Source organism: Haemorhous mexicanus, chromosome 1 (assembly GCF_027477595.1).
Source record: "Haemorhous mexicanus isolate bHaeMex1 chromosome 1, bHaeMex1.pri, whole genome shotgun sequence".
Taxonomy (NCBI): domain Eukaryota; kingdom Metazoa; phylum Chordata; class Aves; order Passeriformes; family Fringillidae; genus Haemorhous; species Haemorhous mexicanus.
The window spans coordinates 35,262,133-35,286,041 of record NC_082341.1 but is presented as its reverse complement, the minus strand read 5'-3'; the positions used below and the strand labels follow the sequence as shown (position 1 = coordinate 35,286,041).

At 35.7% G+C, this 23,909-nt stretch overlaps 1 protein-coding gene across 5 annotated transcripts in view; it reads left to right on the top strand.

The window, feature by feature from the left end:
- Positions 1–23,152, top strand: part of ANKRD28 (ankyrin repeat domain 28) — a 119,737-nt gene extending 96,585 nt beyond the window's left edge. For 3 of the 5 annotated variants that reach the window (XM_059845657.1, XM_059845652.1, XM_059845645.1), the window contains 16 exons: positions 613–681; positions 2,224–2,364; positions 5,572–5,683; positions 6,327–6,353; positions 7,237–7,311; positions 8,305–8,506; positions 9,946–10,033; positions 10,430–10,547; positions 11,147–11,366; positions 12,398–12,485; positions 12,582–12,665; positions 13,127–13,272; positions 13,446–13,528; positions 13,667–13,749; positions 16,039–16,130; positions 21,419–23,152. In XM_059845657.1, coding sequence (XP_059701640.1) covers positions 613–681; positions 2,224–2,364; positions 5,572–5,683; positions 6,327–6,353; positions 7,237–7,311; positions 8,305–8,506; positions 9,946–10,033; positions 10,430–10,547; positions 11,147–11,366; positions 12,398–12,485; positions 12,582–12,665; positions 13,127–13,272; positions 13,446–13,528; positions 13,667–13,749; positions 16,039–16,130; positions 21,419–21,705 — 1,915 coding nt within the window. In that variant the 3' untranslated portion in view covers positions 21,706–23,152. Of the gene's footprint in view, positions 1–612; positions 682–2,223; positions 2,365–5,571; positions 5,684–6,326; positions 6,354–7,236; positions 7,312–8,304; positions 8,507–9,945; positions 10,034–10,429; positions 10,548–11,146; positions 11,367–12,397; positions 12,486–12,562; positions 12,666–13,126; positions 13,273–13,445; positions 13,529–13,666; positions 13,750–16,038; positions 16,131–17,256; positions 17,393–21,418 lie in introns of those variants that run through there. The other 2 variants (XR_009486397.1, XM_059845660.1) reach the window with 2 other exon arrangements.
- Positions 23,153–23,909: the final 757 nt, after the last annotated feature.

Below are 23,909 nucleotides of genomic sequence, written 5' to 3'. Positions count from 1 at the left end.
GCTAGGTACATCCTTGTTGCAAGTGATAGAAGTTAAAATGCTACCTCTTTATATAAAAACCAAATAATTTGTGACACGTTCCCTCACTCATGTCCAGTTTAGGAAAGTTACCAAAAATAGTGTTTAAACAATAAACAATATAGTATATCTATTATGATGATCATATTTTTATTGAAAATTGATACACTAAAAAGTAAAATATCTATGTTTCAACTTGCATTTGGCCTTAAAAATATGCAGTAAAATCTTGCCTCTGTGCTGGAATCCTGGTAGCAGAAGCATGTGACATGCAGGTGTTATTGTTTGCTTGTTTATAAGAATTGATTTATTGAATTAGGTTCATGTTTATGTGCTTTATGCATGCCAATTGGTATCAATTATATTTATATATGTGGTCTTGAAATAATTTATATTCTTTATCGGTTTGGTCCATAAATTATGGAATCGATTTTACATACAGAAATGTATATATCAAAAATTACACATTATAGTTCGGTTCCATTAAACTTAACATATGAGATGTTCATGTGTGTTGTAGTTCTGATATTTGTAGAGGCCAATATTAATGAAATGAAATTTGCAATCACAAGTAATAGTGTATTAATTTAATAGGAATTTGGAGTGCCTAAATCTTCTGCTAAATACTGGTGCAGACTTCAACAAAAAGGACAGATTTGGAAGGTAAGACATTCCAGATTTTTATATTGGAAAGGGCTGTTAAAAATATTGCAGTAGCAGCTTATTGATATGTGGCCAAGTCTGGATTCCAGTTTAAATGGTTTTTTTGTGATATGATGTCTCTAACAAACTGGGTTTCAGCATATGTTCTCAAAAGTCACGAACATATTTTGTAATACTGTTTTGTTAGGTAGGTGTTTAGCCTTGTTTTTAAAGACTGAATTTCATATTCAACTGTAATTTTTGTGAACCTTCTTTCCTTATAACATGGATCTAATATGTTTGAATTGCTCTCATCCAAGGACATTACTAATGTTTTCCAAATAATGTATTAGTCAAATCTGTACATCTGTGGCTATTTCAAAGCTCTTTTATTAATATACCCAGTATTTTATTATAACTGCCTCACCTTTTTCATTTCACAGTATTGATCCCTTTCTGCTTCCCTTTTTGAGCTCTGAACTCTTTTGGAATGACATTAATTTCTATTTTTAATATATGATTATTTCAGTTTAGATGGCAGGATCAGTACTCATGTAAAATCTCACGTCACATCATGGAAAATATGATTTTCTGGGATGTGAAGGGCAGGAGTGGGACTTAAAGAAAAAGTTATGTATGAAGTTGTATTTTGCTTTAAATTCCACTTCTATTATTTCCTGAGAAAGGAACAACCACCTGTCACAACTTTTGTCATCGAAAGTTGGGGTTTCCTTTTGGTTTGGGTTGGATTTTGGTGTAACGTTCATGTTATATAGAGGAATTTTTTCAGGAGTTGGAAAATATTACTTTAAAATGGGGAGAAATGGAAAAAATACATTTTAAGGGAGAGCAAAGAGCCTGACTGTCTTCTCAAAATCAAGATATTTATAGCTGCAGTCTCTTTAAAAATAGAAAATGAAATTCTGAGTAATATCGGTCTTTTTTAAATTTTAGCTAAACTGGCGTATTTAGAGAATTGTTTATATATAAGTTTTCCCTGAGATTATGCATTAATACTAATATTTCATGGTTTTGTTACAAGAAGACAAGGTATATGTAACAGTGCTTCTGCTATGTCAGTATAGATAAAAATAAATAGTAATGTTTTCCTCTCTTAGGCAAAATTGTGGGTTTTTATTAAAAAGGTCTGTTTGTGCAATTGTTGTATTTTATTTGTACTATATTTAGTTCTTGTGCAGTTTTTGATTTGTCTGTATTTTTCCACGTGGCTTAAAATTACTTAACAGAAAATAGTATTTCTAATGTAAACTGGATTTCCCTCTCTAAGTCTACACAAGAAAATTCAAAAAAAACTTCATTTAATATGAAGTTTGTGCATATTTTGGCTGGCAAATAAATCCACTATATATAGTTCAGCATTATTAAGTGGTCCCTAGAAAGTGGCCCTATTCTTTAATACTGTGATGATGCATTCTTCACCACAAATACTTACTTAAAAATGTAAGGAGGATTTAAGTTTCACTTTATTTTGCTTTTTCTGTCTCTATAATATTATTTTGCTGTTATTTACCATTGTACTTTTTATTTAAATGTGTACTAAAGAACTCCACTCCATTATGCTGCTGCCAATTGTAATTATCAGTGCCTGTTTGCCCTTGTGGGATCTGGAGCTAGTGTGAATGACCTTGATGAGAGGGGTTGTACACCTCTGCACTATGCAGCTGCATCAGACACAGATGGGAAGTAAGTGGCATGCTTTGTACTAAAGCCTTTCTCATTAGGAACATTTGAGCTGTGAATTTCGTGTGTGTTCTGCCTTCAGATTTGCCAAATGCATTTCTTGTATTTTTAAATATTAAACTTGACAGAGGTGTGTGCATTGTATGTAAAAGGCTTGATGTAACAAATATTTCAGAGGAAAAAACTGAACAGCAGGAAAATGTATTGTAAGAATATTATGTCCTATAATGCAGATGTCCTAAATCAGGAATTAATTGGGAATAGAGTTCTTAATCCTATCTACTGTGTAGTGGTTGAATAAATATCCTTTGTGGGGGTTATTAAATTAGTTGTGGGCAGTAGGGTCATTTTCCCTTAAAATCAAATTCTGATGAAGGATGGATATTAACTTGATATTTCAATATAAGATGCTTTGTCTATTTGATGTTTGAGTAAATCACAGCTGTAATGCCAAACATGCCTATCTGTTGGTAGTGTAAATTTTTATGATGTGGCTATACTTTTATTAATGAAATGCATCCAGAATCTTTCATAAATCCCCTGATCTCTTGCATGTGTTTATTTTCTAACCTATGGTTATATTTGACATATGTATTAAAGACTTAGATGCTTATATGCAGAGTGTCTATAGGTAGCACCAAAGTGATGATTACTTAAGCTCCAGACATTGAATATATTCAGGAGACAAGAAGAGCGTTGCTTCTTGTGCACACACTCACATATGCAGGTCATGGTGTGCAGCAGCACATTCCACATGCACACAGTGACACCTTCCCTGGAGAAGTGCTTCTTCATGCCAAATCACCTTTTTTTAATACAGCACCTTTTAAAGGGTGAGATAGCAATAAGAATGAGGTGGTGTATAACTCAGACTGGGTTTTGAAGGCTAAATAAAGAATACTTTTATGGCCATTTAACTTATATTTGAACAATGTGCCTTTTTTATGTTAAGCCAGATTTCAAAATTAAATTGCTGCTTTTTAGAAATAATTTCAATTCCTGCTGGAGCTTGCTGAGATAATTTTACTTTAATTGCCCTCTTACAAGTTGAGCTAGGATTAATTTTAGCTTCACAGTTGCTCTGAAAACCTCCAAACTGTAATGGTTCTTCAGATGACATCGTTTTGCCATCTGTCTTACAAAAGGCATGGGCAGGAGTGATGATGACAATACTGCAGAGCTTTGGGAGGTAACTCAAAGTGTTGTCTCTGGAGCCCATGGGCTGCTGCCCTTCTCATTAACATTTGGGTCTCTGGAAGGCATGCTGCAAAGCAGAATGGCCTGAGGGGAGGCTTTTTATACTGATGCACCAAGATGAGTAGTAACAGCTGGAAAACCAGTAGTTCTCAGCTCATTAAAAACAGGAATGAAGTTAAATATGATTACTGGAGTCAGAATATAAAGCCTGGGAAAAAACATGTCAGGAAACCATCTAAATAAAATTCCAAAAATATTTATGTGCAATTTTATGGTGTTTGTTCATACATCTCTAAAGACAGGGATGTTTTTGTTGAAAATTATTTTCCAGTTTATTCCTGTTTGAAAGTATTTCTTTTGTATCTGGAACTTATGCTTTTGATCTGGAACAAACACTACTAAGCCCCATTTTAACAAAACTAGAGAGAAAAGCATGATTTCATAATTTTGTCTTAGAGGAGAAAAAGAATATTGCTTCTATTTATACTTTTCTAATGGAAAATAAATAAAATAAATAAAGAAAAAATATTAGAAATAAATTTAATTTACCTGTTCTTTCAGAAAGTTTGATTAATATCCTCTTTAAGAGATCTGTTGAGGACAGTTAATTATGTGAAAGATGCAGGAGTAATCTCTCCTTGGATGCAAAAAAACATTGAAAATAATTATCTGGAAAGATTGGGTACTTGAGGATTTTTAGCAGACTTGGCTCTGTGCTGTGTATTTAGTGTATCTTAGAAATTTAGGTAGCTAAAGCCAGTGAAATGTAACATTTATTAATCACCCATGAATGCTAACACAAAATTACTGATCCAAATTTAAAAAACGTTAGATGATTGGACAAATGAAGAACTTTAATTCTTACTTAATGAGACAAATTGATTTGTCTTTGAGTTTTCTTAAATCTCATTTTAATTCAAACAAAAACATGCAAGCACAGTTGTCATTAATGAAGTCTAGGCATTTATTTACTCGACAAATAAAACCTGAATTGATTGATTAAAAACATAGAAATGCTTAACAAGTAGCTTTTTATTAGCTATACTGATCTAGTTTTAAAGTTACTTGCATCTTATGTTACATATGTTATTCTTGAAAACTCAAGAAATTTTACCTTGTTCACTACATACTAAGTCCTTGTTTATGCTGGGCAAAAAATTATGGAAGTGAAAGTGCACCTCTGATAAGGAAGTATTTAGTGATCCCAGAGAGAAGAAGGGCTGTTGACCTGTTGTACACTTCAGAATAATGAATATCTTCACCAGCAAGTTCAAGGTCATAATAATGACTTTGGAAAATGTTGCTGAAATGATAGACAACATAAAAGCATGAAACAGCAGGGTTATTGCTTGCAATCATTAGTGTGCACACATGGAGTCTCTTAAAACAGAAAACTAGGGAGAAGGTGAGCTGACTTGAGTCCCCCATTTCCCATGCTCCTGGCTGAGTGTGGTTGAAACTGGGCTGATCATATTCTGCCCTATAAATTTGTCTAGTGGAAGTAAGGAATGGTAAGATACTTGTATGACAACAACTGAGTATTTACTGTATAAACAAATGTTAAACATTGTGTCTGGTAGTGGAAGAGTGTGTGTGTGTGTGTTATTCTTGTATGCTACCACGAAGATCTGCTTCTCTTCTTTGCATATAACATACAGAAGAAGGGATTAATGCAGAAAAGCATACAAAATGCATTGATATTAGCAAAGGTAACTGCGGTTGTGTTAGTTAGGAGGAAAATAGCCATGAAATACTAGTTTTAACCAAGTCAGATAACTCAGAAGATGCAGGATGTCTGCAGAGAAGGATTATTTCAAATTTTGAAGCTTTGTGATTGACCTTTATGTTTGATGTAATGAGGTAGCTTTCTCTAGTCCTAGCCAATATTGTACATTAAATCAGTGTCCCTGTGTGCTGTATTCTATTTTCCAGTTGAATTGGAACAATTTATCACTTAGCATTAAGTTGAAATTCAGCATTTAGATACATGGTTGCATATGTCAATTTGAATAGGTGCCTGGAATACTTGCTAAGAAATGATGCCAACCCTGGGATCCGAGACAAGCAAGGATACAATGCAGTTCATTACTCAGCAGCCTACGGTCATCGCTTGTGTCTTGAATTGGTAAGAGAACATATCCTGGATGAAAGAGGTCACTGCTGCTCTTACAGGGTGTGCTGGAGAGGCCAGGGGATTTCTCCACCTTGGCTGACAGCTGGGTCAATACTGGTTTGCAGCCTGTAGATAAATTTAAGCGTTTGGTATTCCTAAAATAGAAGCAAGGTGAGGAGCTAGGATGCTAGATATTGGCTTAAAAAGATGAAAAATTCTCATGATGAGATGACGAGACAACTGGTTGAAGATGTGGGATATTAGTTTCGTTTTGTGTCTTAATTTAAAATACACTTTTTTTTTTTTTTTTTTTTTTTTTTTTTTTACTTGTGGCTGTAATTAAATAACCACAAGTTATCCCACTCAGAACCTTTCAGAAATTTCATGAATGTCATTTGAAAGGAGCAAATTAAAATGTGGGGAAAACCTGTAAAGAAAGGGTGCCTTATAAAATAGTTCATGCAGTTACAGTAACTAGTGGCCACAGAATAGAATTGCAGATAATAAAGCCATAGTTAGTTTTTTTATTGCTCCCTTTGCAAAAATATGTGTGTTATTTGATATGTTGTCTTATACAACTTCGGTATTTTTATTAAAATAAATTTTTTATATTTAAATGTATTCAAACATGAATTTTGGGTGTTTTTAATTACAGATTGCAAGTGAAACGCCTCTAGATGTTGTAAGTCTATTATTTCTCACTTTTTAAGTACTACTATAGAGCAAAAAGGAACATGTAGTTTTAAAAATACTGCTTATTTTTTAGACTTATTCAACCATTTCTTCAATGCATGAATGTATTATTTAATTTCAGCTACAGTTTAGATTTAATTGGATTTTACAATTTTAAAATGGGAAATTTTTTTAAAGCCATGTGGTTTTTTACTTTAACAGTTGGTTGACCATGCTATACATGTGCGATAATAAAAATGTAATTTGAATGTATTTGGTGTTCTTCAAATACTTTCAATGTTTTAATTTTACTAATGTACTTAATTAAATATGGTCTTGAAGAAGACCCAGAAGTAAAACTTCAGAACACATCTTAAAGTCACAAATAGAAATGTATATTCATAGATATTTTAATGCTATAATGCTTTTGCTTTTTTTGAGTCCATTTTTTCCTGTTCTGAGAAATCCATCCTGCTGTCTGGCCTTTCATATTGTTTTCTGCTGACTTTTCACTTAATCAGAATGCTTACTTGACTGATGTTTGGGGGTTTATTTCCTGCTGCTGTTGTCACCTCTCCTTGTCTTCCCTTTGTATTCATCGTTCATATCGCTGCTTCAGAAAAAAATACTAATTTTGATTTTGTTTCTTATTGAATTATTGCATTATTATGCAAAATTAAACTACTGGGGTTGAAACATGAATATGGGGGAGATGTTGCAGTGAATTCAGACTGTAAAATGTTGAAGATCAGGACATCTGTAATTCTATACTATTCTTCCTACTTTTTCTCCTTTATTTTTCATTCTGTGTATATGGCAAACTGTAGCAATTATTGCTGAATGTTTTCAAAGGTGAGGGTGTTTTGCACTCACTCTGACTTTTTCTCTCTAAGCTGATGGAAACATCAGGTACTGACATGCTGAATGACTCAGACAACAGAGCACCTATAAGTCCACTGCATTTAGCTGTAAGTTCTCAGTTCTTTAGTGATGACAGCTCATCTGCTAGCAAACAGTTGTTGTACAGGTTTATTCATTCTGGATTTTTTCAAAATAGGTTAATAAACAAAATGCAAACATATGTACTAATATTCCTGAATGAGGTATACAAGATGGTTTTTGCATTTCACTTGAAATTTGCTTCATGGAACAGCTTTCATGTGGAATCTTCTAATTAAAATCTGCGCTAATGAAATTTTTATAAGACTTGTTCTATAAGTAATTATGACTTTTTTAATCATTACATTGTTTTACTCTCCTAATTGTTTAGTATGAGAAATGTTTATCCTCAATACTTTTGGAAAGATTTGCACAAGGAGTAATGTAGGACAGTGATGAAATTCTGTCTATAAAAAAATATTCAAAATACAGAGTAACCAGCTCAATGTGTAGCTTTGATCTTTTCACTGAATTTAAAGCAATTGAAAAACCACTCTGTACTTTCTGAAAATACAGTCTCATGCAGTACATAAATATCTACAAAGTAAAAAATAATCTTTGATAGTGGTAAACGGTAAATGAAAGCTATTTGTACTTCATTCTTATTACAGGTGCTTTTTTAAAAAATATTTTATGTAAAAAGCCAAAAGAAATTACTTAAATTTGCTTATGTTCCTCACTTGAAATAACCTGAGGATGATGTAACTACAACATAAAGTGATGAAACATTGTGCAGTAGTCAAAATACTGTTCTTTATGTAGATTGAAGACAGATGATTTTCTGGGAGTAGTTGCAGTTGCTGACTGAAAGGATAAAATAGGAAAAAACCACCAACCTTCTTGCTGAAATTGTGGGGTTTTTAAATGAGTTGTAACTGTTGTAACTACTTCTGTGCTGCATCAGTTGCTCTTTTGCACGCTAAAGTAAGGATAGTCTCTTTACAGTTTCATTTATGTAGTTCTGGCAAGAAAGGGAAAAATGTTAAGGACGGGAAAATTGAAGAATTTTCTTATTCTTGTAGGCCTATCACGGCCACCATCAAGCTCTGGAAGTGCTGGTACAGTCACTGCTGGACCTTGATGTGAGAAATAACAATGGAAGGACACCACTGGATCTTGCTGCCTTTAAGGGACACGTGGAATGTGTAGATGTGCTCATTAATCAGGGAGCATCAATCCTGGTGAAAGATTATGTTGTAAAGAGGACCCCAATTCATGCTGCAGGTATGTGCTAGCTACTAACCTCTAAAATTTTGACCTTTGAAGTGTATAATCTGTTTAGAAGTCTCTGTCATTAATGTTCTAAAAAATAGTATTTAGGAACAGAGGATGACTTTTAAGGTATATGGTATGCTGAGAAACATGTAGCAAGAGAGTTGCAGGCAGGAACCAGGATTAATCCAATAATCCAGTGGAGTCCAAGAGTGCTGTTCCACACTTCCATCTGGAAGGATGCATTGTCCTTGTCCATTCAGCTGGCTGTGCTGACAGGTGCAGTGACATGTCCCTCCTTCTCTCCTCGTCTTTCACGCAGCCCGAGCTGCAGGCCCAAATTTAGAAAGGCAAATTGCCTTGCCTGTCTTGGCAGTAAAATGCTTCTAAAAATGACTGGAGTCTTGGAGAATTTTGGCAGTTTGAGAAGAGACATGAAAACTTACTTTGATTTTTTTCCAAGGATTTAAATGACTCCTGAGCATTTTCAAAATAACAGCAATCCTTTGCAGTGTTTTCTTGCTGACTTTCCAAGAAAACATCTCTAGGCCTGCCTTTCTCTGAGTCTAGAATCCACACTGGAGTCTTTTTTTTTCCCCTCGCATTAAAAATAGGCTTATTAAATTTGACATTTATAGTAATGGTGTTACAGAAGTGTTGCAGTTAAAAAGAGCATTATGTACAAAACATCATCATTCTAACCACTTGATTTGTTGTCCATGAGCTGCATTCTTCTATTTGATTGAGCTTTCCCAGCTTGTGTTAGCATGTCTGTCAGCTACAGAAACATGAATTTTCACTGTGCTTGTGTGAACTGAATACTGCAGCTGTAGGTCAGAAATAATTTCCCTTCCAAGAAGCAATCATTTATCTTTCATGAGTTGTATTTAAATGAGATTTCTCAATTTTCTGTTTGTTCATTTTCCTTTTTTTTAACTGCTTGGTTTATTACATCTATGCATTACATTTCCTTCCCCTTTCTAAATGTGATTTCCATTATTATTTTATAACTATGTGCATGCTACACTTGCTAACAAACTCTGACTATGATTTGCTAGGTATGTGTTTCCCAGTGCCTTAAAACAAGCAAAAATTATGCTAATTCCTATATTTTAATGTTCCTTCTTGTGTGTGTTGTACAAGCATATATTCCAATTACTTTTAATATATGCAACCTCGTGTATATATATATATATATATATATATATATATATACACATAAAATCTGTTGGCAGTTGATAGTTGGAATCAGTTGTTTCTAACACTGCACTGTTGAGAATACCTGATTTCTGAAATTTCCTAGTATTCATTTTTTAATTTAAGGTATAACAATGGTAAAATTGTACAGTGGGTTTTCAAGCTTTGGTCTGAGCAGTTAGGTTACCATTCTGTTTGAGCTCTCTACTCAAAGGCAATTAATGTAAGCCCCATATTTTTATCATGTTTTACAGCTACAAATGGTCATTCAGAATGTTTGCGGCTGTTGATAGGAAATGCAGAGCCACAGAATGCAGTGGACATTCAAGATGGAAATGGACAGTGAGTTTAAATGATGGACATTCTGTTCTACATAAGTTATTGCATTTTGTAAAAGCAAAAACCAAATACTTAAGTTATTTTTAACTTATTTTAAAAGGAAATTATTGCAATAATCGTGAAATTGAGAGTGAAAAATGTTCAGTTGGGAGGAAACTAAAATGTGTCTTACTGCCCAGATGCTGAGAAAATGGATTCTAGTTACTTAATCAAGACTTCTGAACTGGGGCATGTTTTTTTTATTTTTCTCAAATCTAAAAAGCAAATGAGTGGAAGGTCATTGATGATGTAAATCTTAACAGTGTTGAGTGGAAGGATAGCAGTTGTTGTGCTTGAGCTGAGTGCTAGTCTGTTAAATTTCCAAGTGTAACTTTCCACTTTATTTCTGTCTCCGCTTAGGACTCCTCTGATGTTGTCAGTTCTCAATGGGCACACCGACTGTGTTTATTCACTCCTTAACAAAGGAGCAAATGTAGATGCCAAAGATAAGTGGGGCAGGACAGCATTACATAGAGGGGTAAGAAAATATTCCCTTTTTTTCATGTCCAATTTCCTACATGCTAATTTCAAATAAAGACTTAATATGCAGTGTTAATTAATGTCTTATTATTCTCATCTTGCCATTTTAATTTTTAGTTGTATTTTTAGTGGCATTCAAAAGGCGCATTCTGCCTGTTTACTATCTACCCTCAGAATTTCTTTGGACTTCTAGAACCTGCTAATCTTGCTGTAAAGTGTTGACTGGAGAGGACCCAGAGTACAGTTTTTTGTGGGGGGGGAAGGTAGTGTTAATGGGAGGAAGAAAAGCGCGATACTCGCCACATGCCAAATATTTTGTTTATAGTGTCTGCCAGATAAGACAATTGAATGAGCCCAAGAGATTAGTAGTTCATTCAGTGTTGTTCCAAGAAAATATTCTGATATAAGTTTATAATACATTGCTATTTTCCCAACAGAATGTCTGGTTTTAGGAATAAAAATAGCAACTTATTTAGCTTATTTTGTTACGCCTTAAAAATACAAGAATTTGCCTGAGGTTTGCTTGCTTGAGTTCTACACCTTGGCTTACAAGCATGAATGTTTTCAAACTGGCCCTTTCCTGTCTCTTTCTCACAGGCAGTTACTGGGCATGAGGAATGTGTGGAAGCATTGCTTCAACATGGTGCTAAGTCCTTACTACGGGACTGCCGGGGACGGACCCCCATCCACTTGTCAGCGGCGTGCGGCCACATCGGTGTCCTGGGGGCTCTGCTGCAGTCAGCTGCTGCTGTGGATGCAGCACCTGCAATGGCAGACAATCACGGCTACACATCGCTGCACTGGGCCTGCTATAATGGTAAAATGCATCAAAATACAGCTCTAAATCGATTTGTTGATGTTGGGGTAGAAGTATTAATAACTTAATATTCATCCAAAAGCAACATAAAAAGTCCATCCTCGTTCAGTTCCTTTTAGGGAATGAGAGAAAATGGCAGACATGATATCTTGTAGAGGAATGTATTAACAACTAATACATAAGAGATATTTACTTTTGTCCTACATTTTGTCATATACTATCTTAGTTTTATGTCTCAAGGAGTCTTTAAAGAAATGCAGCATAATACTTTTGAATAGAAATGTGTCACACACATCCCAAAAAATAACTTTCATAAGGAGGAATGGTTTCAGATTAAATCTATATTAAACTTGCTTCATATCAACTATGGTAGCCATAAGAATCTCAAGTATATAAAAGTGATTCAATAAGAATTTTTTTTTTCTTCACTGAGACTTTTCATGGATTTGAGAGTGAGGGAGAGCTTAAAATGTAGGAAAATCAGTCAGCTCCTTTGCTAAAGATTTTGTTCTGTGTGTTCATTTAGAACGTAGTACAGGTTGTTTTTTATTTCATCTCTGAATGACATGATAGAGAAAAATCAAGAAGTAAGAGATTAAACCTTCATTTCACCAATTATTATTAAGTGAATAACTACTGAGCTGATGCAGCTGGGTGATAATTTCAACTAAATGTGGAACAAAAATAAACCTCAAATGGAGTTGTTTTCATGGAGACAAAATGTACAGAAGAGTTTGCAATGCAGAGGTGTAAAGAATTCAATTAGGTGTTCTGAATGTTCTTCAGACAGCGTGAGGTACCTTATAAATTTCATAAAGTTTACAGTATTACATGTCAGTTTGATTCTCAGGATTCTAAGAATGTATTGGTTCCTAAATGTTGAATATTCAGCCCTGTTGAATATAACCAGTCTTACTTTGAAATTTTCGATACAATACTGTTTAATCTAATTTAGATACATATTTTTCATTGTAAGCCATAGTTAGACCTTTTCCCTTCTTTTCAATACCTAACTCTTACATTTGCTTTAGGTCACGACAGTTGTGTAGAGCTGCTTCTGGAACAGGAAGTTTTTCAGAAAATGGAAGGAAATTCTTTCAGTCCCTTGCATTGTGCTGTGTAAGGAAGTACAAAATTATTCTTCATAAATTTCATTGCTGTATTTAACAAAAGATTTATCATTCTGTAAATAACAGTCTGTTTAATTCATTATAGGATAAATGACAATGAAGGTGCTGCAGAAATGTTAATTGATACACTAGGTGGTGGTATTGTAAATTCAACAGATTCAAAAGGAAGGTAAGAGTGCAAATGCAGAAGGAATGTCTGTAATGTCATACAGTGGCTGTGCTAAATTCTTCAGTCATTTGGGGGGGTTGTATTTGCTACTTAACGTTAATTCCTCATTTCCCCCCATTTTATTCTTTGAAGGTTTTCTGATTCAGTAAACTTGAATCGACTTTTTATTATACAGGCAACTTAGAGCACGTTTTAAATTTTTTCATTTTGTGGATAGAGCTTTATGCATCTTTTTTTTTTTCTGAATCAAATTGAATCTCTATTATAAACTGTGTGGGTGGCATTAGTTGAACCTAGTAAGGGACTTTATAAAGTCACAACTCCATCAATACTGATTGAAAGGATCAGTGGGAGAGACTGCAGAGTCATTTTTATTTGTAGGATCACAGGCAGGGATGCCCCTTTGAATACAGTAGAAAGCATGGCTGAACATGGCCATATTGTCTTTTGATCTGTTGTAGAACACCTCTGCATGCAGCAGCTTTTACAGATCACGTTGAGTGTCTACAGCTTCTGCTTGGTCACAGTGCTCAAGTAAATGCTGTAGATTCTTCTGGGAAAACACCTTTAATGATGGCTGCAGAAAATGGACAGACGAATACAGTTGGTAAAGAGAAAGCTTTATGTATTTCTGCTCTTAGCTCTGTTAATCTTACTGTGGGTGAAGTAGCCTTACAGTTAATGTTCTTGTGAATATATTTTGCCAAAATTCTGTTTTCATTTTGCTGCTTGGATTTTAAGGAATATGCTTTTAGTTAATAAAAGTCTTTATTTCCCCAGAGGTGCTGGTTAGCAGTGCTAAGGCTGATCTGACTTTGCAAGACAATTCTAAGAACACAGCACTCCATTTGGCTTGCAGCAAGGTGTGTGCACGGTCTGACTTATCAGTGCTGAGCTTTGGGTTATCAAGCACTGTTTGAAAGTATTGTTTCTTTGAGAAAACACTCAAAGCAAGTTGTGGGGAATATTTGTTATGTGACAGATGTTTGTTCTGTGTTAAGGGTCATGAAACTAGTGCCTTGTTAATCCTGGAGAAGATTACGGATAGAAACCTCATCAACGCCACCAACGCAGCCTTGCAAACGTACGTATCTGCAGGGAGGGTGTTTGAAAGATGAGTTCTTGGTGTGTATCTTGCTCATAAAGAGGAATATTTTTCAGATTTTTTTTTTCAAACTCATTGAATTTAAACTGTTAATAGGTACCAAGAGTTGAACCAATTTGGAATTGAAAGGGTGTTTTGCTCATACTTACAGCTCTGGATGTTTTTCTTGTGAGTGAATAGGATGATAAATAAAACTTACATTATTGTGATTCATGTGTGGAGTTACTGCAATCCACTGAGATTACCTGCAAAACTGAGATTTTTCTATTTTAAAAATTATCCAGTTTTTCAGTTAAAAATCACTTCATTTAACAACTTGAGGCAAACTAAGACTTGGTCTTCAAAGATAGCTACTTTAAAAAAAAATAACTGCCTGAAGTGTGCTTTTATTCTTCAGCTTGATTTCTGTTTCATGTTTCAAGGGTGAAACGTTATTGTCTATTAAATGTCATGGAGAGTGCACTCTTCTTAAACCTTCCTGAAGATGGTCTCTCAAATAGAATTAAACCTGTTTGGTTAGCCTAAATCACAAGGAAACCTTAGAAATGTGTGGTATGTCATACCAATCAAGATGGGCTACTAAAATGACTCTTCTGCATTTTTTTCCTTTTGGAGAATGGGTTTGTGTTCAGGGAATACTTGGCACACAATGTGTAGCTGAGTTATGCACATGAATTATTAGACTGCTTCAGTAGTGGTATCACAGACCATTTAGGGAATGGCCTGTGATACCATTCAGAAAAAGCCAAAAAAAGCACCAAAAAACAACTTACACTGGAACTTGTAAGCAACTCACATATTATTCTGGCCTTACATCCCTTCTGTAATCTTGCCATATTCAAGCTCATACAGTGCTTCCAAGTATTCCCTGAGACCTGCTTGAATTAAAGAGTTAAAATAGTAAGAATTCTTCCTTTGCTTTTGCTGCTCACCATGGTGCACCTCAGGCAGCATGAAATAACCAGAAAGCAGGAAAGGATTGATTGCCTCATTTCTGGCTTTAAACAAGGATGTCTTGGGAGAAGGAAAAGCAAAAAGGAGATGGGAACAGATGTGGGAAAGTATGCTACCACAGGCTCATGTAATTCCACCCACATGCCTTGGCTCAAATAGTTTGATCAAGAGATGTCATGGGATAAAATAGGTACACATTTGCACCTCTATAAAGTGTTTTATATAAATTGCAAGGTTTTAACCGTTGTTTAAATAATACTGCTTTAGCAAATGTTTAATAACTAAATTGACTTCTGAACAGCTTAAACAAAGTCCTTCTTTGTGACAAGCATTAAAATTGTTGGTCTCTACATTAAAATTATTTTAATTACAGTACATTATTCAGTATATCTGTGGGGTGTGATAATTCTTGCATTTTTAATACTTTAATGTAAGCACCATAGATACAGCTGCTCCTGTTTGTATCTTTTGCATTTCTGATATATAAGTAAGGCATTTGTTTCCAGTTTATAGTTAATTCAAACAGCTTCAGGAATCTTAGAATGAATGAAGAGCAATATAAAGCAGAAGGGAAGTAAGCTGATAATTCTGTTTCCTGCTGAGTGACAGTAAGGTTTTATTTAAGCCAATGGGAACCAGTTTTGAAAAACTGTTGCATTTAAAAAAGATACAATTAGAATATTTGAGATAAAGCTACACTTTCCTTTATAGAGCGAGTCCACACAACATTGATTTATGGTTAGTAGTTTGAGGTTTTGAAAAGTAATCTGCTTTTCTTGCTTGCATTATACCGTGAAATATTTTTTCATCTCTAATCACAATGGAATATAGTGGTTTCTAGAAGGCAGATTGATGAAGTGTTTCTGCATCTCTTATGGGTATTTACATGTAGCAGCAAAGGGCTGCCATTCTGCTGTTAGAGCTCCAGTGAGCGATGGCAGTGATACGCAGTTACTCTCACATGTGACAGTATCTGTTACAGCAGTTGAGTAGGGGTTTTATCAGCAGTAGGGTGCCAAGTGTTTCTGACTTTTTAACAGGATAAAGTCCATTAGCAGGCGCATCTTTACCAGCAGTGCTTCCTCCCTGTGTGCTGCCATGGAAAGAAGAAAGTTCACAACTGGTATTTTAGAGTTTCTTTGCAATAAGAAAAGAGATTTGCTGAGTTTCCCATCTTAGTTATTACATCTACAATATTTGTATAATGTGTAAATAACATAGAAGTATAAGTATTACATTTAACTAGATGCAAGCTACCTATCTTACTTCATGACTTGTTCTAAGGTTTATATATGAGTTTGCTTGTCTTCACAGACCTCTGCATGTTGCTGCTCGAAATGGACTAACGGTTGTAGTTCAAGAGCTTTTAGGGAAGGGAGCAAGTGTACTTGCTGTAGATGAAAATGGTAAGAAAAATCTAACTTTGTTTTCCTGTAAGGAACTGTGGTTCTAAATTCAACTCCCTAAAAAGCCAGTAACTCTGGAAACTCCAGATGAGCCTTGCAGTAGGTTGCCCTCACAGAAAAAAATGCGTTGGTGGTGGATCATTTTAGCAAAGCAGCAGAAGTAGGGAGAGTGAAAACTTTCAGAACGATGCAGGTCACAGCACAGCAAAGTTTGGCTTGCATTTGTAGTTTTATGATGCACTGTAAAAGTAGTTTTATGATGCACCTATAAATGCACTAGCTTTGGCATACCAAAAATGGTCAGAACACCATAACGCTCAAAGTAAAATATAACTTTCAGCTGTTAAGCTGGATTGAATTGCTATTCGTTTTGTCACAGTAGGTATATTGGTGTTAGCTTTTAAAAGCTAGTATGATTTACAGCTCACAGTTACTGCTCTCAAGCTTCTGGCTCTTCAGAGTTTTTCAGCACTTAGAAGTAAGAAGTAACTGCTTTATCACGAGAATAAATGCTGCATCTTGTAAAACAAAAGAAAATTAGGTTTACTGACTAAAAAAATTCACATATTTTCATGTAAGATATCTGTGGTCCTCTAAAGCTGTGCTTTTGAAAGCGTGAGACTCTGTCTCTTATGCCATGAAAGCAGTAGCTGGGATTTGGGGAGGGGTGAGGCAATGAATTGTTTGCTTTTGACTTTGTTTGGGTTTGTTTTGTTTGTTTGTTATTTTTTATTCCAAAAGTGATGTGCCTAATTAATAGTTCTAATTATATTTCCAGTTTGGAAAGTTTTTCGTCTTTTAATGTTCACTTTGACTTTCTCTGTGTGTTTCTCAAATTACACTACTTAAAGTGGCATGGGTGACTTAAAGATCATTCCTTGCCTAAAATAGGAGGCAAGAGTAAGCGCTAAAAGAAACTCCCTCAAATGAAAAGTCTGAAAGTTTTGTTTGTTTGTTTGTGGTTTTGGGTTTGGGATTTTTTTGTTGGTTTTTTTGGTGGGTTTTTTTTGTGGTTGGTTTTTTTTTTTTTTTTTTTTTTTTTTTTTTTTTTTTTTTTTTTTTTTTTTTTTTTTTTTTTGCTTCTCATCACATGTATGCTGACTGGAGAAATTTGCATTTTTGTGAGCCTCTCATATACAGCCAGTCCCTTGTTAGGATGGATCTTTGACATAACAGAGAGAAAACCTTTGTATCAAAGTACCCTGGCAGCCTCTGGATCTAAAAATCTTCTTTTTAATTCTGCTCACATTTTAAACTTTAAAGTAAGTCTGAGCACTATCTAATATTTTTCTCACTGTGGTTCTTTCTAATAGCATTTCTTTCTTTATAAAATTTTAAGCAGCCTTGAGACTATATCAAGCAGCCTTGGTGGATTCTTTTTCTGACTGAAGAAATAGGCAGTGGAATATTTTGGATCACAACACTGACATTCTCTTACTTTAGCATAGTCCAGATAAGTTCAGTGATCTGCCAAACAAGATTGGCATTTCAAACAGAATTAGATGATATGGGAGTTTAATTTTAGGTTTAGAAAGTTTTAGTGTTTTACATGGAACATGTCTTGGTTCCTTATATGGAACATGTAACCAGCAGAGCCTCAGCTATTATGGAGTGATGATCCACTTTTCATCTTTGAATTTGTCCTTTCTGTAAAAACTACACTGACTTTTTCAAGCAGTCTCTATTTGTATCTATAGCTGTATAAACTGAGTCCTCTGCTGCTATATCTGAGCATAATTGAAAAATATGAGCTTTGAAAAAAAAAATCAGCATCACTCCTGTTACCTGCATTTCAGTTTATAAATAGTTTATAAGATTTTTAAAACTCTGAATTTGAAGTCAGACTGCTTATGTCATGTAGCATCTCTTAAAATGGTGAGATCATTTTTGTTTAAGATCAAATGTCCGTAGAAAAAAAATCTAATCCTCTTGGTTCTTAATAGACTAAATGCAGCTGAAACAGAAGATTAACTTTCCAGTATACTTCCCAAAGTGGTTGTGTTAAGAGTTCATTCTCAGCTCTGTACCAGTTCTTATTAAATTTCTTTTTTTTCCCATTTTTCTGCACCAGTCATGATGAAACTGCCATCACCTTCATCTACAAAAATTCTGTGGAATTGGGCATTATTAATGCAAATTTGCCCATCTTAAAAGAAATTATTGGCTTTTTCTTTCATTTGATACCATATGAAGTTTTATTTTGTCACTCAGCCAACGTTTCAGGGGGGGTTTCTTTGTGTGTTTTGTTTTGTAGTGGTTTTCTTTTTTTCCTGAGTATTTAACTCGTATTTTAGTTTATATTGGAGATGTCCAGTTTTCTGGAAGGAATTTTTCTGCAAGTAGTTATAAGATGAATTCTGCCTCAGACTCTCATCTCTTTCCCAGTGTTAATACCTCATTCAGTTGATCCTGAGAACTCTCATTGCACTGACCTCATCACTAACCCTCTGATTTTCCTCTGGACATCTTCCTGGCAACTTTCAAGCCCCAGGGGAAGGAGCAGCTCTGCATTTGGGCAGGGGGAGCCTCAGCCTTAAATCAGTGTCCGTCATGCAGACCCTTGTTTTTTGTTGTGCAAGAATGCTGCCCCAACTCACTCTACTTCTATTGCCCCATCTACAAATGAAGATAGTAAATATTTTGTTGTTGTTGTTCTGTGAAGCCTTACACTGGTACAAGTGCAGAATATGAGGACCATTACAGGAGAGCTGAGTTAAGAGTATTTCAGTGGAGTCAGTTCATTTACCAGCATTATCTTCAAAGGAAATATAAAGTATTTGTATCTGCTGTTTCCGTGGCTTATGAATTATCACTCTCCAGTTAAGTGACATAAAATTACAATTTGTTCTTATAGATTTGAATTTGATATAGTGGAGTTAATATAAGTTAATGTGGTGGAGGACACAGATGTCAGTCTTCTGTGGTGTAAGCAGTTACTTCATCCTGCTATGTCTAAGGCAGAAATAAAACTGGGGTATGTCATTCCTGCTATGAAAGCCAGGAGCTCGAGACCTATAATTGTATATTAATTATAAACACAGTTTTTAGAGAACAGAGAACTTTTAACAGAAGCAAGTATTTTGTTTAATCTAATCCTTACTTTGACCTTTTTACGATGAAATAGGATGCACTGCTCCAGAAGGAACATGAGTATTCAAGACCCTAGAAGTCTTTAAAGGGGGGAGGGGGGAAGGGGTCAAACAAATAAAACCCTTAAAATAGCAGATGACTGCTTGTTTTTCTTCTTTGAACTTTTATCAAGTCACAGTTGTGAAAGGAATGGTGTTGAATATGACCAGCTTTAATAAACTTACTTTGTGTGTCATCTTACCTTCATACAACCTCCAGCAACTGTAGATATTAAATGGTGTGCATCTGAGTATCAGTTCTGAGCCTTCTGTTCTGCCTTACATGCCTGAAATGCAGTCATGATCCAGGTGTGGCGAGCCCTGGCCCTTGCTTCTGAATCCTCTCAAAATGTATCTCTTCTGCAGACTGTCACTGTTAACTCTGAGCTGTTTAAGTGCTGTGGTACCTTACTAACAATGAAAACATCCGCTGCGCTGCACTTCTGTCCGGCCCTATCGCATGGTCAGCTGGTGCGTTCTGTGCTTGACTTATCTGTGTTTCCTTGGATTGTGTGCTCCTTTGGGCAGGGACTCTTGTCTTGCTCTGTTCAAAGCATCAAGCACAAGGTCTGTCCTGAGTGAAAAATAGTTCAACTGCAAGACTGTCCCCTGCTTGCTGTTTTCTTGATTTCTAGCTACAGTTATTTTCCATAATGTGCTTACTGGTTTAATACCTGTGGGCAGTTGTACAATACAGTAACTGCTCCTGAGCTCTATTCTAAAACTTGATCTGGACCTACTCCTAAAATAAAGATGATTCCTTTGAAGTAGTTGAAACACTTGCTGGTAGAATGAGCATTGCCTTGTTTTCCCTGCCTTCCTAAAGTCTGGATAGAAGTCTATCATGCACTTTGCGTTAAAGCCTTCTATTATTTAAAATGACTTGTGTGCTTTTTATACTTGGATGTTGTACACGTTGAACTTGTGGACTACGAGGTAGTGCAGGACTTCAGACTCCCAAATGTACCTGAATATGAGTCTTCCTGTTGAGCTCATTGTGGGCATTTCTGTCCCACACAGTGAGAGATGCTGCAGGGTGGAGCCAGGGAGGGGAACTTGTCCTGCTCTTGGCATCAGAATTAGCTGTGATCTGTGGTGGTACTTAGGAAACTGCCCTGCTTTTAGAGCTGCCAGTGGCACCACCAAGGACATTCCCTTGGTGCTGTAGATGCACCGAGACCTGTGCCAGAACTCACCCTCAGGCACCATCCAAATGGCTAAGCCTGAGACAGGAGCAGTGCACAGATCTCTGCTGAGGAGAATTTGAAGCATTTTTCTTGACATTGAATGAATAGAGGCAAGTACACAGATAAGGGGAAGCTGCAGAAGGAACAATGGTGGAGGATTATTAGAGTCAAAGAAACCCAGAAGAGATGTCACAGCTACATGACCTGACTGCAAATCATTCCACAGCCCGAGACCTCCTGCATTTGGGGGTTGTCACAGCAGCAATGCCTGGCAGAAGTTTGGTTGGACCAGTTGGGCAACCAAGTGGTTTCCCTGCAAGTTCTAGCCTGCTAACCCAGCTGGCATTTACTCAAACTTCTCTGGATTTCTTAATTGATACCGTGCAAATAGAAATCAGACATTGGCTTTCTAATTTATATTATCGAATATTGTAATGAAGTATATCATGCCATTGTAATGAAGTAATTACATTTTGTCTTTTCAATTGACTGGCCTTGATCCTTTAGCCAGCTTGTTACTGAGATAGCACAGTGTTATTGAAGTGCCTGTCTGTGATGAACAGCTGTGGTGGAGATTCTGGATGAAGAAACGTTTGAGCTGTAGTTTGTGCAGGGGCTCTTTAGCGAATGCTGTCACCTATCCCTGTTTGCTGCTTTTAGTTGTCTCTCCTCAGCCAGGTGACTTCCTCACCTTTTTCAGATCTGGGCTTTTCTCACTGGCCTAGAGTGTTTGGCTCTGCTTAACAAAGCAACTACATCTTTTTTGCAAAGCCCATTAATTTCAAGATTGTTTTTGTGATGAGAAGTTTAAAAATACTAATTGATAATGCATTGATTTCAATTTTTTGGTTTTTTTAAACAGTGCGGAGCTAAGCAATATAAAATACTTTGACAGCTGAAAGATTGTATGAACTTGGAGAAATTTGTACTTTGTGTTTCTTTTAAATGAAGGTTTTGTTTTCTCGATTTGTAGGTTACACGCCGGCTTTGGCCTGCGCGCCCAACAAGGACGTGGCCGATTGCCTGGCTCTCATCCTGGCCACCATGATGCCTGTTTCATCGAGCAGCACATTGCCCTCCCTCACCTTCAATGCCATTAATCATTACACCAACACCTCAAAAACTGTCACCTTCGATTCCTTGCCAATCATGAGGAGTGACCACAGCTCCTACTGTACTTTCAACAACATTGGCAGGGAAGGTGGCTACCCCTACACAGAAGAAGATGAGCTCAATGACTCAGATTCTGAGACCTATTAGAAGATACTTTTTGTAGGTCTGAGTGAACCCTCACGCTGGAAGGTCAGACTCATCCTATCAGAAAGCTGTTGCTGTTTGAATACAGAAGGAGGACACACCTTTGAGAAGATGTTTTTTATTGTGGTTACATATTAAAAAAAAAAATCTGTGAGACTCTAGGAAGATTTTTAAGAGCATATTTTGCAGAAGAAGCATAAATTCTTGAATAAGTACTTTGAATCCATGGCAAAAAAAAGAAAAATAAAGAATGTCAAAACTGTTTTATTTAACTGTATTCTACCATTCTGTTTCTGGTGCCGGGAGTAATTCCTGCAGACTGGGCACCCAGCTTGGTGTAAATGAACAAGACAAAGGATTCTAGATTCAGATTCTCTCAATAAACCTAAAACCATTTTGAAGGCAATAAATGAGTTTGGTACAGTAGGCATTGTTTGTGCTGCAAATTGCCAAAGGACCAAATAACTTAAAGATTTTTTTAATTAAATGCGTTTTTGTGAAAACTGGAATAGGTTATTTGAGAAGTTATTTCAACCAAACCTTAATTACTTCTGGAAAAGAAGCTTAGATTTGGGTTCAGATGTTGAATTTTATTTTTTTTTAATCATCTGAAAGCCTTCCGACACTATTAAATGTACCATAAAAGAAAGCAGATCTGCTTTTAAGTTTTACTTTTTCTTTTAGGTGAAATGGAAATGATCTGTCATACTTTTATAATACTAAAATTAAACCAGCTAACAAGGTGAAGTCAGGGTGAAAAATGTACAGTGTAATAAGGGAAGGAAGGTGGGGGGGGAGATGTGGGAGGGAAGAAGTAATTGTTGCACAGTTACGGATTTTTTTTTTTTTTTAACTTTTGGGTTTTGGATGGAATTTTCTTAATTTAAAAATACATTAATAACTTGCAAACTATGAAACTGCATAAAAAATTGAAATGTCTTGATAACCCTGTTGTGACTGAGAGTTCTTTTCAGTAATTTATCTACTTCCTTACATCATAAAATTGTATGTAAAATTAAAATTGTATATCCCTGTCACTTTTTTTTTTTTAAATCCCAGATTAACAGGGGGGGAGGGAGGAGGGGAGGTGAATTTAAAAGTATATTTCCCTAATAGAGAAAAAAGTACAGTGTCTGGTCTGTGGGAAGAGCTGTGTATCTTTGTTGTGCTCCATTTAGAAAATAAACAGCAGAAACAGGTCCCTATAATGTAGTTCAGACTTGCCCTCTTTTTTTTTATTTATAACAGACTACTGTGGTTTTTTTAATTGCCTGAAGAATGAAAAACTGACATAAGTAAGCTGAAGTTTTGTCTGTTAAATATTAATTTTCTTTATTTGGCTCTGCTCTTACTATAACTGTTACTTTTCAAATGAATTTGTTAATGTACATGCAAGGAATCCTTGCGTGTCCTGGCAAAGTACAAATAAATTACTACAAACTGATTCCAATTTCATTTTTATCCTTTTTTTTGTATTGTGAAACTGGAAATCTTTGATATTGTAAATTAACAGCTGCTTTTCTGAACATAGTGTGGAAACATGGGACAATATTTTGATCTATTTGATAATTTTGTGGGGTTTTTGAAGAATTAATGAGCATGTACATAGAAATAGTGACTGCTTGAATACTGTATTTACCTGCACTCTTTCAGTACTTCAAGATTCCTGTATATTTTACAGAGTATAATAAAACCCAAATGTGAGTTCTACTAATGAATAATTTATTTGTATGTACTAAGAATTAATGACAAAGTCTCTTGTCGAGCTGTTGGAGTTTACAAAATCTTCACAAAGGCTTTGCCAGCATTTCAATTCTAAAGTGAAGGTGAGCTACATAAAGTAATTTTGATTGTTACTTCATTATTCCTTTAGGCTTCCTTATAAATACTGCTTTCTTAACCATTTGTGCCTGTGTTCGTTGTTTATCTGTGAGCAGAGTTAGAGGACTTCAGGGAGGTGGTGATTTCTGTGCTCTCTTCCCTCTGAATCTCTCACCTGTGTGGCTCTGTGGCAGCGATGGTTGTGCCACAGGCAGCACTCACAAGATCCACATGGGCCTGTCTTGGGATTCACTGCAACCATTTAAATTCAGAGGCTGAAGCAACGTGGACCCATTTTTTCCTCAAATGCTTGTGGGAAACCTGATGAGAATGCCAAGTGGTGTGGCAGTTATTTAAAAGGTAACAGCTGCATGTTTCTGTTTGTG